General features: G+C 46.1%; 2 protein-coding genes and 1 pseudogene across 2 annotated transcripts; 2 read left to right on the top strand and 1 right to left on the bottom strand.

The window, feature by feature from the left end:
* LOC135877972 (up-regulator of cell proliferation-like) overlaps nucleotides 1–15,152 on the top strand; it is a 778,396-nt pseudogene that overhangs the window by 289,005 nt on the left and 474,239 nt on the right.
* LOC135877437 (olfactory receptor 5J3-like) lies at nucleotides 2,420–3,364 on the bottom strand. The gene has a single exon (XM_065402869.1). It carries the CDS (start codon nucleotides 3,362–3,364, stop codon nucleotides 2,420–2,422), a length of 945 nt encoding a protein of 314 aa, XP_065258941.1.
* On the top strand, nucleotides 14,006–14,944 carry LOC135877110 (olfactory receptor 5AR1-like). Its single transcript, XM_065402458.1, has one exon. It carries the CDS (start codon nucleotides 14,006–14,008, stop codon nucleotides 14,942–14,944), a length of 939 nt encoding a protein of 312 aa, XP_065258530.1.

The following is a 15,152-nucleotide window of genomic DNA, read 5'->3' as shown; positions in this document are numbered from 1 at the left end:
CAACTGATGATAATAATACTGGGAGAAGGGGTCGGGCAGGGGTGCTATGAAAACAGTCCCTTATATTTGAAATACAACGTTGGCCACCCTATCTTGACACCGCCCTCCTGCCAGCTCTTGCTAGGACTATCAAAAGCAAGAGAGTTGCAGTCCAAAAGCCAGGTTGTCCAAGGAAACATGTCCCAGGGTGGGGCTGGGGCAGGAACAGAGTTGAATTTTGGCTCCAACACACAGAGAGTGCTTGTTGACTGTGAGAAATCAGCTGGTGAGAGTTAACACAGAAACATTGAGAGAACAGGATGTGTGAAACACAGAAGTGTGTGTGTGTGGGGGGGAGGGTTAATATCCTGAAGTAGGAAGTTCCATAGATTAATTATGTACTCAGGAAAAGAGAAACCTGCTCTTTCATATCAACTGCATTCAGCTCCTCCTCCCATCCCCCAAGGGAATGTCTAGGTGAGGTCCTGTGGTCACAACCCCAGTAGATGATCCTCAATCAAACATGCACACACACACCCCTGTGGGTACAGGGATTTAGGACATTGTACTCTCTCAAATGCTTTCTCTCTAAAGGGTGGGTGTTTGCTGGAGTGCCCTTAATATAGGAGAGCCTCTGAGGCGGAGCTAAGGCCCTCTAGCCCCACCCACAAATAGCCTGACTCTGCCTCTCTGTATAAAAGACCATGCTCAGGCAGTAGTGGTTTCCTTTAGAGTAAGGGGTGGAGTTTGTGAGCTAGGACTGTGTTTATAAGCAATCTTAAGGAGGAGTGTTGGGTAACTTAAAATAATCCTATATCTATGGGCTTTTGTAGGGAAGGGCTGGGAGTTAGGGCTTCTGTGTTTTGTTCCTAGTTTTGGCTGGGGAGTAGGGTCTGGCTGGGGCAGCGATGTCTGGGAACTAGAATTCTTGGATTCTGTCCTCTATGAAGAGAGCTTTAAGAAAGGACGTTGTCACTCCTAGCAGGGAGATTCAGGCACAGAATGGGTGTGAAGCCTGTTTTCTCTAATCCACTAGACCCTCTCAGACCTGGGTATAGAACACAGGAACCCTGGCTTCCAGTACCCTCCTTCTCTGTCCCATAGACCCTTTCCCAGGTCTGAAGAAGGGCTTTGTACAGCTGGAAAGCTTGTCTCACCAACAGAAACTGGTCTAATAAAAAAATCTCATTTATCTTGTCTATCCATAGACCCTATGATGGCAATTTCACACAATATCCTGCACAAACCTTACTGAATTATGTGAAAACTTATTGAATTAAATGTATGTATCATTGTGTGCTAGGGATTGTATTTAATTCCGTGGGACATGAGGACTGTTGTCCTCCAAAAATTAAGAACAGGTTGGAGAGGCAAATTCACTCAAGTTGTAACACCTCCAGAGAGCTACCACCACCTGGAGAGAGGCTTACGTATACTTGTTCAAACTGGATTCTTCAAGGCCCAATGGACAAAGAAGGGACATTGAGTTAAATAGCCTTAGTTAAAACTGATTCAGAGCCTTATTTCTAGTGCTCCAAACAGACAGGACCTTGTCTCCAAGGGCTGCCTCAATCCTTCCTGGGGAGGTTTGGAAGGACATGGCCCAGTCTGTTCGTTTGTTCTGAGCAAAAGGTGTTGTGAGCTTGTAACCATAGAAAAAACACTTGGTGGCAAGGTTTGAAGGACAGTTCAGCATCCAGAGCCCTTGTTGGAGCTGGGGTGATCTTTGGTGAGGTTATTAGCATGCATGTAGGTTCTTTTATTGCTTTTAATGTTTTCTCTATAATGCTTTCCCTGTGAGAATGAATTTTCTTGCTTAGACAGAATGGTGTGGTAACTTATAACTGTGGCAATTACACTGTTTTCTATCTCTAAGAAGAAAAATAAAGCAGGTTGGCTTAGGCAGTCTGGCTTGCTGGGGAATTCACAATGTAGGTAGGGAACTGTGGAGCCTCAGAAAACCCCAGTCAAGAGGGAGAGAGATGTGCATCTCCACCCAAGAGAGGTGACCGCTGCAGAGCTGGAAACCTAAAAGCAGGTGTCCTTGCTGGACCATACAGAGGGGTTACAAGTTCAATGGCCCGAAATGAGACAGACTCCACTCCCCATGGAATTTCTCTGGAGTTTACTCTTAGGGACTTGCCTTAATCACCCCCGCCCCTCAGGTTTTAGTTCCCGTAGGAGTTGTGGGAACCCTCCCCCCTGGAGTAGAAAACAGTAATACATAAACCATTCATATAATGAAATGTAATATAATGGTCCCAAAGATACTGCCCAGGGTTGCAATATCTGTCACACCAGACCTCCTGAGTGTCTTATCTGTTGAACCATACCACCTCTCTAAAACATTATTCTTAAAACTTGAACACATTAGAGTTTTGATTTTCATGATAAAATTACATAGAGTGGAAGGGAATGCAAAACATGATCAAATTATTCATCAAAGCTGCTGAGAGAACTTTCTTCTCTCTAACATTCTCCCCAGGGCGTCCTTCACCTCCTTGTTCCTCAGGCTGTAGATGAGGGGGTTCAGCATGGGGATCACCATCGTGTAGAACACAGAGACCACCTGGTCCTGCTCCAGTGAGGAGGTGGAACTGGGTCGTAAGTAGGTAAAGAACGTCGTCCCATAGAATATAGCCACGGCTGTCAGGTGGGAGGAACAGGTGGAGAAGGCTTTGCGCCTGCCCTCAGAGGAGCGGATCCTGAGTATGGTAGCAGTAATATACAGATAAGAGAAGAGGATGATCAGTATGGTAGTCAATTGTATGGAACCAGCAAAGATAGAAAGCAGCATTTCATTGGTGTGAGTGTCGGTGCAGGAGAGCCGCATGAGCGGAAGGACATCACAAAAGTAGTGATCGATTACATTGGGCCCACAGAAGGACAGCTGAAAGGTGCAGCTGGTAAACATGGTTGCATTTGCAACCCCAGCCATGTAGGAGCTAGCCAAGAGCCAGATGCAGGACCTCTTGGATATGATGAGCCTATAGAGCAGTGGATTGCAGATGGCCACATAACGGTCATAGGCCATCACCGCAAGGAGGAAAGACTCCGAGGTGGCAAAGACAACAAAAAAATACAGCTGTGCAGCACATCCAGCATAGGAAATGGCCTTACTCTTCCTTGAGAAGCTCACCAGCACCCTGGGGGCGATGGCTGAGGAATAGCCAAAGTCAACAAGTGACAAGTTGCTGAGCAAGAGATACATGGGGGTGTGAAATCGGGAGTCCTTCCAGATTAAGCCAATCATCCCCAAATTTCCCAGCAAGGTGAGAACATAGATCACCAGAAATAGGAGGAAGAGGGCAACCTGCAGTTCTGGATGGTCAGTGAATCCTGCAAGGATGAATTCAGTCACGGTGGTGTCATTTCCCCGGGCCATTGCTTCACACAGGCTTTGAGGACAGACATGCACAGTGGGAATTTCTGTATAAATAAAAAAGTGTGAGGCCCTGGAATTCCGTATGACCAATGACAGCATTTTTGTCCATTTGAGACCCTTGCTCGCTGAAAGTAAGAATATTTTTACCCATGTGTGCGTATCTCATTCTTTCTCTTTCGATGTGGACAATCTGTAAAGAGCAACTATTGGCAAAAAACTGTAGCATAGTGCTGACTTGATTGCCAGAGGGTGACGTTCACTGTTGGCTCAGTTGAAAAACCTTTCCCCCCACAGCAGAAATCAAGGGAGTTTACATTAGAGGTGGGTGGGTTTTTTTTTTTTTTTTTTTTTTTTGGTTTGGTGGCTGACCTGAAAAATCCCAAAATAACAGCAACTTGTTCTCTCCTCCCCCAAAAGAAATCATTTACTTGTCAGGTTTTTACCCTTTGCTCCCTTGGAATCTGTGGAACTCCTTGCCTGAGGAGGTTGTGAAGGCTAGGACTATAACAGGGTTTAAAAGAGAACTAGATAAATTCATGGAGGTTATGTCCATTAATGGCTATTAGCCAGGATGGGTAAGGAATGGTGTCCCTAGCCTCTGTTTGTCAGAGGATGGAGATGGATGGCAGGAGAGAGATCACTTGATCATTACCCTGTTAGGTTCACTCCCTCTGGGGCACCTGGCATTGGCCACTGTCAGCAGACAGGATACTGGGATGGATGGACATTTGGTCTGACCCAGTATGGCCATTCTCACGTTCTTATGTTCTTTTTTTTAAAGTTAAATCTAACACATTTTTTTTTAAATAAAATGTCATTTCCAAACAAAACCTTGAAACACATTGTTTCAAAAATGTCAAAATGAAATATTTCACCTTTTTATTTTTTTCCTCCCTGAAACTATTCGCTGAATTTGACACAAGTCTGCCAGCAGCTTTGGGTGATGCAAAACTGCATTTTTGGGTGAATAAATTATTCAGAACAATGGGAAAGGTACACAGTTTGCCTCACCAGATGTGGGTGAGGTTGTTAACTTGTCTTGCTAGAGTAAGCGGGGGATTAGAATCTACTCAGGTATTTTAATCACAAAAGAGATTAAAGACCGACTTATTTTAAATGCTAAATTCTCCTGTGATACTTTCCAGGAGTATCAAGGGCTGTGAGGTGCCTCAGCACCACCTACCCTTAGCATGAGGAAGTCTTGTCTGAGCTGGCTCTAGATCTGAATTCACCAGCCTGTGACAAGACAAGCGCAGCCTTCCAAGCCTCTGCAGGCCTCGCTTTCTCTGTGCAGGTTACCCATAGGCAGACACTAACTCCCCAAATCTTCTAAGTGTCCCTATGGTGTACTCAGCCCCTGTTCCACTGAGCACGCCCAGAGCTCTCAGCCTCGCTACTCCCAAAGAAATTGTACACAGCAGCTTGCAAGACACACCTTAGGATCACCACACTACTTAACACACAGCACTTAGATATATAGAAAACAAGAATAAATTGATTATCGAAGAACAGAGATTCAAGTGATAGAAAGTAAGATAATTGGACAGTTACTTATAAAACAAAATCATAACATGCTTCCTAGAGCCTAAACTTAAGTAACAAGGCACAACAATGTCAAAAGACAGGCCTCAGAACTTGACTCCATAACTTTGCTAGACACTAAACATCATGGTTTTAATAAAGACTCTGGATTTATGGCTTATTACAATGATCTGTAACCCACTAATCCCGGTTTTGTACTTTTTGCAGAGGTTTTAACAAGCCACTTCACCTTGCATGGTCTCTTATAATATGTGTTAACTCCTTATGCTAAACAAGCTGTTCCACCTTGTGTTTAGCTGTGACACTCTAAGTCGCTTTCCCAGATCTGAAGAAGAACTCAAAAGCTTGTCTCTTTCCCCAACAGAAGTTGGTCCAATAAAAGACGTTATCTCACCTGCCTTGTCTCTCAAGGTGTTCCCCCTATTACCCACAAGATAGCTTCCCCAGCATTTTCAACCAGTTTGGCTGAGATCCCTTCTCATAAACCAAGCCCGCTAGCAGCTTGTCCTCACAGGTTGAAGGAATAACTGGGGGTTAATCTGCATCCCAGAAATAGTTTCAAAGATTCTTACCCTTACACAGGTTACCCCTGTTGTTGTTTTTTCCTGCAGCTTCTGTCATCTATTGATTAGCCTTTTGCTCAGACTGCAAACGGTGTCCATACTGTAATTAATTTGCACATGACCAGTTACAGTGAGATAAGCATCTCTTCCCCTCTGACTGCCAGGAATATGTGGATTACTTTTTAGTGACCTGTGTTAACTGACAAACCTAGAGACCCTATTTTTTGGTATTCAAACATAAGTCTTCACATATTTTACATACATACATACAACTCGCAATGATTATGGTGACCAGTGGGGCACAGGCTTTCATTAGAGAGCTTACATGATAAAATTTGGTGGACTAGTGTGTTGATATCAGACCCAGAGGTTTCCTTGTGTATCTGTGTCCTCTGCTAGTTGGTATCAAGAGATCTTTAGGTCACATTTCCCTCTTGGCCAAGTCTAGTAACTTCAGAATAACTCCTTTGGAAGATTATTTCTGTGACGCTTACACTCCTCGTATGTGTTGCTGGGGCTAACACTGTTGCTTTGCTGTGAATGATCCTTGTGGTCAATTCTGGTGCTTCCTCCTGGAAATCTCATAGGAATTATTAATCTCTACCCAATGCAGGGCCGTTGCAGAACCAGTAAAGCTCAGAAGGTGAACTGGGATTTATACACTACCCATTGGGATCCCATGAGGTGGCCTCTTACAAGGGGGCGAGAGGAGAAAGGACTCAGAGTTTGGGAGGACAGTTAATATCTACAGCACATGAAATGAATCAAAAACATTTTGCTGTTATCGGCAGCACCATCGCTCTCTCCAGACACAGCCCAAGCTCAGGGTACAGCCTGGGAACACAACGATTCACCTGCTGTGTGCTGCTGGTGGGTCCTTGCCCAGGGCTGCTCCTTAGATTCTGGATGTAGCAGCTTCAGCAGTAGCTCTCAGATCAGTTAGGAAGTTTTAGGTCAAAATTATACCTTCGAACTGATTTTCCAGTGGATCATTAGATTTTTCTTGCTGCTCACAATAGGTTTTAACTCTTTTTTCCCCCTGCTCGTGCTACACCCAGACAAAGCAAACCTACCTGCATAAGGATTAATAATTTGTGATGACTCCAAGAGATTCCTGTCTGGAGGAAGGGAAGGGGGCTGATTTATATTCTCTTACAGGCCGTTGGGACCTTAAATCTCTCCAAGTTCGGACCGTCGGATAGACGAAGGAGCTTCAGCTATATTCATGTTGCTGGGGCCAAGTATATTTGTGGAGAAGTGATTTGTATAACACTGTGCAAGGCCACCGTGGGGCATGTCAGTAATTGATCCCAGCGTGTTCACAGATCGCTGAGACCGAATGATTCAAAGCCCTGGGAATGGAATATGGAGACTTTTCAGTGCTCGGTGTTGGGCAGATTGGATGACTCAAGAGATTGGGAATTATCTAAAGGTTCAGGGCTACACTGTGCTTTGATCACCCGCTCTGTGTAAGGGGCAGTGCTTAACTATTCCACCCCAGGAGGAGGTCAGGGATTGAATTGTGACTCAGGTGCCACAGCAGATAGCTACCCTCATCTATGCTGGTTCATTGCGACATTGAGCTCTGCAAACTTTCTACCCACCCGTGTGTTGGCTGTGCAGCCTCCACTTTCCCCATAGTGTCCCCTACGTAGAGTTAAGTTTGTGGGGTCCTACTCCTCCTTATCTGTGAATGACCCCCATAGAGCCAGGCCAGACTCTGGCTCTCAGAACATATGTCTGTTTCATTTAAGCATCCAAAGCTTTTCTGTGAACCTCTGGAATCTAGAACACTGGGCTGGCAATGAGCAAAACGTGGGTGGCAAACACCCACTTTCTCATGAGAGTCCCAGCACCTCTACTCCTGGTCTCAGTTGGACACTGAAAACACTAAGGCCATGTCTACACTGGCAATTGAAAGACAAAACTTTTGTCGTTCGCAGGTACTTAGCAGGTACCCTCCCCTGAAAGACAAACGTTTGCCGCGAGAAGTGCCTGTGTGAACAATCGCATTGTCGGCAGGAGTGCTCTCCTGTCAACAATGCAAACCCCACTCGTTGGGGGTAGAAGAATTTTGTTGGCAAAAGTGCCAACCAACAGCGTTCACACCACCCAACTTTTAGCAACCTGGCCGTGTCACTAAAAGCCATGTAATGTAGACATAGCCTAAGGCATAAAAATATATGTGAGTGTTTCAGAATCTTAAACCAACTCATGTCTGAATGTGGGACTTGAAGAAGAGCTGGGGTGTATGGGCGGATAAATAGTTTGTTCTGGATGGGGGGAGTTGGAACAAGTTCATTCATATTCATAGGGAATATATATTTAACATAGACACAGAGAGGAACCAAATATCGGAATGACTTTTATGTTAGATTAAGGAAAACAACAGAACAAGAAAGAACAAATGTAAGTCCTCAGGCGAAAGCACAGTGTGTGCATGTCTTTGTCCTCAGTCACATGATGCATCACCTCTGGCTTACAAAATAGCCACTGCCTCTGCAGACAGCAGATTTCTTGATAACGGACTCGTCAGGAGGGGGAACAAGGGGGAGTTCATTCTCTCACTCTTTGGCATCTGTGCCCAGGCTGCCTACCAGGGTCCCAGCCAGAGCCAGTTATCACTCTATAGTTTCTTGGGTGGGTGGGGATATAAATACCTGAACATTAGGAATTTCTGGGATTATCAAAGAAGCTTGAGGGAGTTTGGAGCTCAAATCTCTATTGGAATTCAATGGAAGTTTGGTATCTAAGTCTCATAGCTGAGCACAATTGAGACCAGCAATTCAACTTTCAAGAAAACATCTTCCCCGGGAAGAGTGTGTGTGTGGGGGGGGGGGGGGGAACTTAACCCTTCATAGATTCTGCATGGGGGCTTTGTTGAGGGCTAGCAGACCTAATGGTCAGGCTGCTGCCAAACCATCTCTCTGAGTTTTGGGATGGGTGTTCTGGGCAGCCTTGAGGCCCAGCAGCCAAGTTACAGTTCATCACCTCCCCCCCACCCCTAGATCCCTCTGAGGCCTCTGGGGTGGATGGAGGAGATGGAAAGGGGAGAGGGATCCAGGCTCTAGGTGGACTTTAAGTTGTCATGGGATAAGAGGGAAGATCCTTTCATGGATTGAGAATTGGTTAAAAGATAGGGAACAAAGGGTATGAATAAATGGTGAATTTTCAGATTGGAGAGGGGTAACTAGTGGTGTTCCCCAAGGGTCAGTCCTCGGACCAATCCTATTCAACTTATTCATAAATGATCTGGAAAAAGGGGTAAACAGTGAGGTGGCAAAGTTTGCAGATGATACTAAACCGCTCAAGATAGTTAAGACCAAAGCAGACTGTGAAGCACTTCAAAAAGATCTCACAAAGCTAAGTGATTGGGCAACAAATTGGCATATGAAATTTAATGTGGATAAATGTAAAGTAATGCACATTGGAAAAAATAACCCCAGCTATACATACAATATGATGGGGGCTAATTTAGCTACAACTAATCAGGAAAGAGAACTTGGAATCATCGTGGATAGTTCTCTGAAGACGTCCATGCAATGTGCAGCAGCAGTCAAAAAAGCAAACAGGATGTTAGGAATCTTTCAAAAAGGGATAGAGAATAGGAGTATATTTTATTGCCCTTATATAAATCCATGGTACCCACATCTTGAATACTGAGTACAGATGTGGTCTCCTCATCTTAAAAAAGATATACTGGCATTAGAAAAGGTTCAGAGATGGGCAACTAAAATGATTAGGGGTTTGGAACGGGTCCCATTTGAGGAGAGATTAAAGAGGCTAGGACTTTTCAGCTTGGAAAAGAAGAGACTAAGGGGGGATATGATAGAGGTATATAAAATCATGAGTGGTGTGGAGAAAGTGAATAAGGAAACGTTATTTACTTGTTCCAATAATATAAGAACTAGGGGCCACCAAATGAAATTAATGGGCAGCAGGTTTAAAACAAATAAAAGGAAGTTCTTCTTCACACAACGCACAATCAACCTGCGGAACTCCTTGCCTGAGGAGGTTGTGAAGGCTAGGACTATAACAGGGTTTAAGAGAGAACTGGATAAATTCATGGAGGTTAAGTCCATTAATGGCTATTAGCCAGGATGGGTAAGGGATGGTGTCCCTAGCCTCTGTTTGTCAGAAGGTGGAGATGGATGCTTAGCTGGCAGTCTGAGTGAGAAAATCCCTAGATGGGTGCTGAAATGGTTCAAAGAGAAAGCACTTCTGGAAAAGCCATTTTGTCAGGGTGAGATATTCAGAAGTTCCTAAGGGAATGACCAGTACAAGTTGCAGGGAAAGTATTATCTGCATTTTACATAGTGAGGAAGTGAGGCATAGAGGGTAGTGCTCAATTTTTTTTTTTTTTAAAAGAGCTTTAACGTTGAGTGCCCATATTTAAACACCTAGGCTGACATCATAAGTGCCTGAGTGACATTTTCAGCCATTTTCAATGTGGCTGTACCTCTCAAGAGTCTAAAACCAGAGCCCTGCTTGGGTACAAAATTTGTAACCGCATCCGATCTGCAATCCGCAAAAAATGATCCGTGGATATAAAGTGAATATCCACAGATTTGCAGGGCTCTAGATACAAAGTTTGTGTCTGCATCCGGTCCGCGATCCACAGAAATGGTCCGCAGATATAAAACAGATATCTGTGGATTTGCAGGGCTCTAATTAAAGGAACCAGTTATGAATCTATTTCCCAATATATGTCACTTTTTGCACCTTCTGAGGTGAGTTACCCCATGAGCATCTGATCAGGATTTGGGGGATGGGAGGGGAGGAATGGGCCAGTTCTCTTTGAAACAAAGAAAAGGGGAAGAAAGAAAACACCCTGAAGTTGGAGCAATAACTGGACACAACACATCTTTGTGTGGTTATCCCTAGGGAACGTGAAGGTTTTAATGATCCCATCTGTGTCTGCCCTGAACTGCAGAACTCTGGGGCTCTCCAAGGATTCCATCCCCAAATGCCACTGAAAAACATCTATAAACATGGCTTCCAAACACAATCCACTTTGCAGTCAAGAGTAACAGACGGCCCCCTCCTGCAGGTAGGTTTAATTGCTCTGGTTCTGATGAAAGTGGAATAAATATTCTCTTTCGATTCTGGCAATTTGAACTAATTCTGATTCAGAGCCAAATCTCATGGAGATCAGATTATTGACTCCAGAGGTCCTGACTTGTCTAAGAAGGCTGCATCCTCAGCTGGTGTCAGTTGCCTAGCTCCACTAAAGCCAATTTCCCATTTACATGTGCTGACGATCTGGCTCGTTAGAGCAGAGCAGTAGCTCAGCTATAGCAAAGGTTGAGACTCACTTTCCATTGGCTCTAAAATCCACAGCCTTACTCAGACTGTCTTGAAAACAGCTGATCCTCGTGGAGGTCCAAGGTAGGGTTAATGGACTAAGTTTGGAGTCATGTGTGCAAGGGAAGAGCCCCTTGAAAAGTCACGGGATATCAGAATTGTACAGTTCTCATCATGTTATTTTGTGAACGCGCTGGGCACACTAGGCCTCTGGTTCTCCCCAGACTGTTCTCACCTTCTCGGGGTGGATCCCAGCTAGTGTCTGGCACCCACCGCCCCTCTGAGGTAAGGAGCATTTCAAACGTTATTGAAGATAAACTTGCATGTGCAGGGGGAGGGCTGAAAGGGTTTGCAGGCAGCCTGGCCTCAGAACAACGAGGTGGCTCAAGATGACTGGATCCCAGGGCCCACCTTGCTCTGTGATTTTTGAATCCTGCCTCTGGCAGATTTCTACACTTGTGTATTGTGTACGTATGACAAGGAGGAAGATGGAGAGGAGAGCTGAATTGCATGTGTGCGCGTGTGGTGGGAAGGAAAGCTTGGAGCAGCCAGGGCTTTTGGGGGCAGGTCACAGCAATGGATGTGGTGGAGGACTGGGTATCAGAGCAGTGGTAGAGGAATGTGTGTGTGTGTGGGGCGTCCACTTTCCAAACACTAGGGCTTTGAAAACCGAGTTCGATGACTAGAGCTCTGAAGAAGAACTGGCTTTTGAACAATGCAGGGTTTTTATTTTCCTGTGATCCCTTGATGTATAACGGATTGTCCTCAAAGGGGCCTTTGCTTTCTGGGAGCTCAGAGACACTGAGAACAGAAACACAAGTGGCATAACTGGTGGGAAGGGAAGTCGAGCCACCTGTGTCCTTCCGCACGCATAACCCCCCCCCCCCCGCATTGCCCCACAATTATTCCCCAGGACTGTTCCACTAGGTGGAGGGAGGGGGCTCTTCTTCCCTCCACTTTTCCTGGGTCAAGGGAAGGAACCCCAAACTCCACACCTTCTCCACACTGCAGTGGGAAAGGGGTAGGCTCACCCTTCCTACCAGGGGAAGGGGGAGGTCAGAATAGAACTGGGGAGCGTGGGGAAGAAAGGAGGGCATCAGAGCTCGACAGTGGGATGTCTAGGGGAGCTTCTACTCTCCCTCCCTGCTAAAAAAAAAAAAAAAAAAACAACTCCTCACAGCCTAGCTCTCTAATTATGTCCCCTCTTCAAACAATTGCCCCCACTGACTCCGTGTTAATCCGTGTGCTTGTCCTGCATCCTTGAGCTGCCAGGGGATTGGAGGACTGGTCTGATCTGTACAGACAGAGAAACAGGAGACAAGGAGATAATGTAAAGATAGTGAAGGGGCTGACACTCAGCTACTGCCTTCTGTGGCCATGGTAATTCTTGCCAAAGGAGCAGTGGTTGAGGAGAGTTGGGCTGTGGAACATAGGGATGCCAACAAATTATTTGGCCAGAGAGAGCGAGTGGTTAAGGTACCCACCTCAAGGGCAGGAGACCCTGGGTCCCAGCCCCCTGCGCCAATCACTCTTTCTTTATCCACAGTGGAACAGCTTCAACGGGAGAAACATGATATCCCAGAGGCCAGTGGTTAGAGCGCTCTTCTCAGAAGTGGGAGAAACCTGTTTAAATCCTTTCTTCCCTCTCTGCCAGGGATGGGGAATGGAACCTGGGTCTCCCACATCCCAGGCAAGTTCTCTAACCACTGGGCCAAAAGTTATCAAGGGGGCAACAGCACCACAGCTTCCTCCTTCCGCCATTTTGTGCAGAACGAGGCCGGTGTCTAATTCATTCCCTCAAGAAACTGCTACTAAGCCAGGAGAGGGGTACCTGTGTGTGGATTGCTAGGAGAGAGAGTCACATACATCCAGGTGGAAGGGAGGTGCCTATCTGTGAGGCAGGGGCAGTGCTTAGCAAATCAGTGGGTCCCATTGGCAAGCTTAGGGGACTCGCCACCTGGCATCAGGCGGGCTGTTGTGGAATGCATTTGAAGGTGCCGATCTGTCTCCATTTATTGTACAGGGAGATTGTGGAAGCGCCTTCACTGGAGGTTTTCAAAAGGAGGCTAGAGAGCCATCTACCTTGGATGGTTTGGGCACAACAAATCCTGCCACTTGGCAGGGAGTGAGACTCGATGACCCTTGCGGTCCCTTCGACCGCTATGGTTCTATGATTCTACAGGGAGGTACCTAACTCGGCTTTCTGGATTGCAGTGCTGTGCTTGTTTTTGTTTAGGCACCTAAAAGGTAGATGCCATGATGCTCGGAGCTGCACTGCCTGAGTCCCTTAAACACAGCGGGCCAGATGATCATCCGCACAGACATGCCAAATAGCATCGTATCCCACCATTGCTCCCGTTGATGTGAATAGCACCACCGCCCGGCTGGGGTAAGTTTGCTGCTCAAGTGAGAAAAGGTATCGGATCGGGTGCTCTGAGTGAAGGAACTTTTTTTTTTCTTCTTCAGAAAGGCAGGGCTGTAAAACTGGGCTTGTGATGAACACGGCCGTGCAGCTCTAATAGCTGAGTCACCGTGGTAATGTGAGGAGTGGAACTGGAGAAAGAGGGTCAGTTTTCTGGAGGGATCTAGTTTATTGTGACGTCAGGAGCTCAGGAGTGCGAACAGGGGTCAGGCTCCTTGTCAGGCTACAAATGCTAGAGGCTTTGCATAGAACGCTGGGTATCCTCGGGCAGCTGAATAAAGGTCTCTTTCCGGCAACTCCCTGCTTGCCCACATCCCTTATTGCTAATGAAACAACTAGCCTGGTTGCATAACAGTGCAAAAGCACCCATGCCTCAGAGACGTTCACACACCAAGTAGTACTTTGCCATGCAAAAAGTCTCATTGCCCAGTGGTCGCACTAACTGATGCGGGTGATTGGATCAGAATCTGAGCCTGGAAATGACATTATGCAGGTGGGTGCGTTGTCAGCAGCAAAGATTGAACTTGTCCCTGTGGCTTCAAGAGCATGAGCCACCACTCCCTGAGCTAGAAAACCTAGATTGAAGCCAGTGCTGGACTCCGAACACTCCATGTAGTTCAGAGAGTAGAGGGAAACAGATCTTCATGGTGGGTGTGAGGCTTCTGGAATCCTGAGATGGATCCACTGCCTAGAGTTTATGCTTGGTTGAAAGTGACAGAGTTTGAGGTGTTTGCATTCAGCCCTCATCTGTCTCCTCTTTCAGTGTACGCCTCACTTTCTCACCTGCAGTGGAGAGTGCGTCTGGGATAAATGGCGGAGAGGAATCACACCGCAGTGACTGAGTTCGTCTTGGTGGGATTCACACAAGACTCAAAGCTGCAGGTCATTCTCCTTGTGTTGTTTCTGTTGATCTACCTGCTGATCCTAGTGGAGAACCTCACCTTGGTCACCTTAATCAGGACTGACTCCCGGCTTCACACCCCCATGTACTTTTTCATCAGCAACCTGGCCCTCTTAAATGTCGGATGCGCCACCATTATCACTTCCAGCATACTGATTACTTTAGTATCAGCAACAAAATTCATTTTGTTCTCTGGGTGTGCTCTGCAATTCTTCTTCCTATGCATCGCATTGTCCTGTGAATGCTACCTCTTGGGTGTCATGGCATACGATCGCTTCATGGCCATCTGCAACCCATTGCTCTACACCATCATCATGTCCAAGCGGTTTTGTGTGCTGCTGGTGCTGGGATCGTACCTAGTGGGCTGCGTGAATGCAATTGTTCAAACTATATTTATATTCCGTTTGTCCTTCTGCAACTCAAACATCATCAACCATTTCTTCTGTGACGTGCCCCCCCTCCTGAAGTTGTCCTGTTCTGACACCCGCATCGCAGACATTGTTCATTTTACCTGTACCGCTGTGGTGGTAACACCTACTATCTTGATCATCCTCATCTCCTACATATACATTCTGGTCGCTATCCTAAGGATCAACTCTGCCATGGGCCAACGCAAAGCCTTCTCCACCTGCGCCTCCCACCTGGCAGCCATCACCATCTTCTACGGAACAGGCTCTTTCATGTATTTACGGCCCAGTTCAAAGTACCTCATGGATCAGGACAAAATCATTTCTTTGTTTTATACCCTGGTGATCCCCATGTTGAACCCCCTGATCTACAGCCTGAGGAACATGGAGGTGAAAAAGGCCTTTATGAGGATGTTAGACAGGAAGATTGATTCTCACTGAATTTAAATGTTGGGAATGGGTTTTTAACAGTAAACGGGAGTGAAAGGGGGGAGTGAGTTCTTTACATCATTATCTTGGTTTTTGTGGATAACCAACCATGTGCATCTTGCACCAAAAAGAACTAAGGGGCAGGTTTTCCAAGGAGATCTGCACCAAACTACTATGATTTGGCATCTCATGAAGTAGCCAGCTTCTCAGAGCTGCACAA

This window comes from Emys orbicularis, chromosome 4 (genome assembly GCF_028017835.1).
Source record: "Emys orbicularis isolate rEmyOrb1 chromosome 4, rEmyOrb1.hap1, whole genome shotgun sequence".
Taxonomy (NCBI): Eukaryota; Metazoa; Chordata; order Testudines; family Emydidae; genus Emys; species Emys orbicularis.
This window is presented reverse-complemented; position numbering and strand designations above follow the sequence as displayed.

What these genes read in the sequence shown, in the direction of transcription:
- LOC135877110 (XM_065402458.1), top strand. Translation starts at nt 14,006, where the DNA reads ATGGCGGAGAGGAATCACACCGCAGTGACTGAGTTCGTCTTGGTGGGA.
- LOC135877437 (XM_065402869.1), bottom strand. Translation starts at nt 3,364, where the DNA reads ATGGCCCGGGGAAATGACACCACCGTGACTGAATTCATCCTTGCAGGA.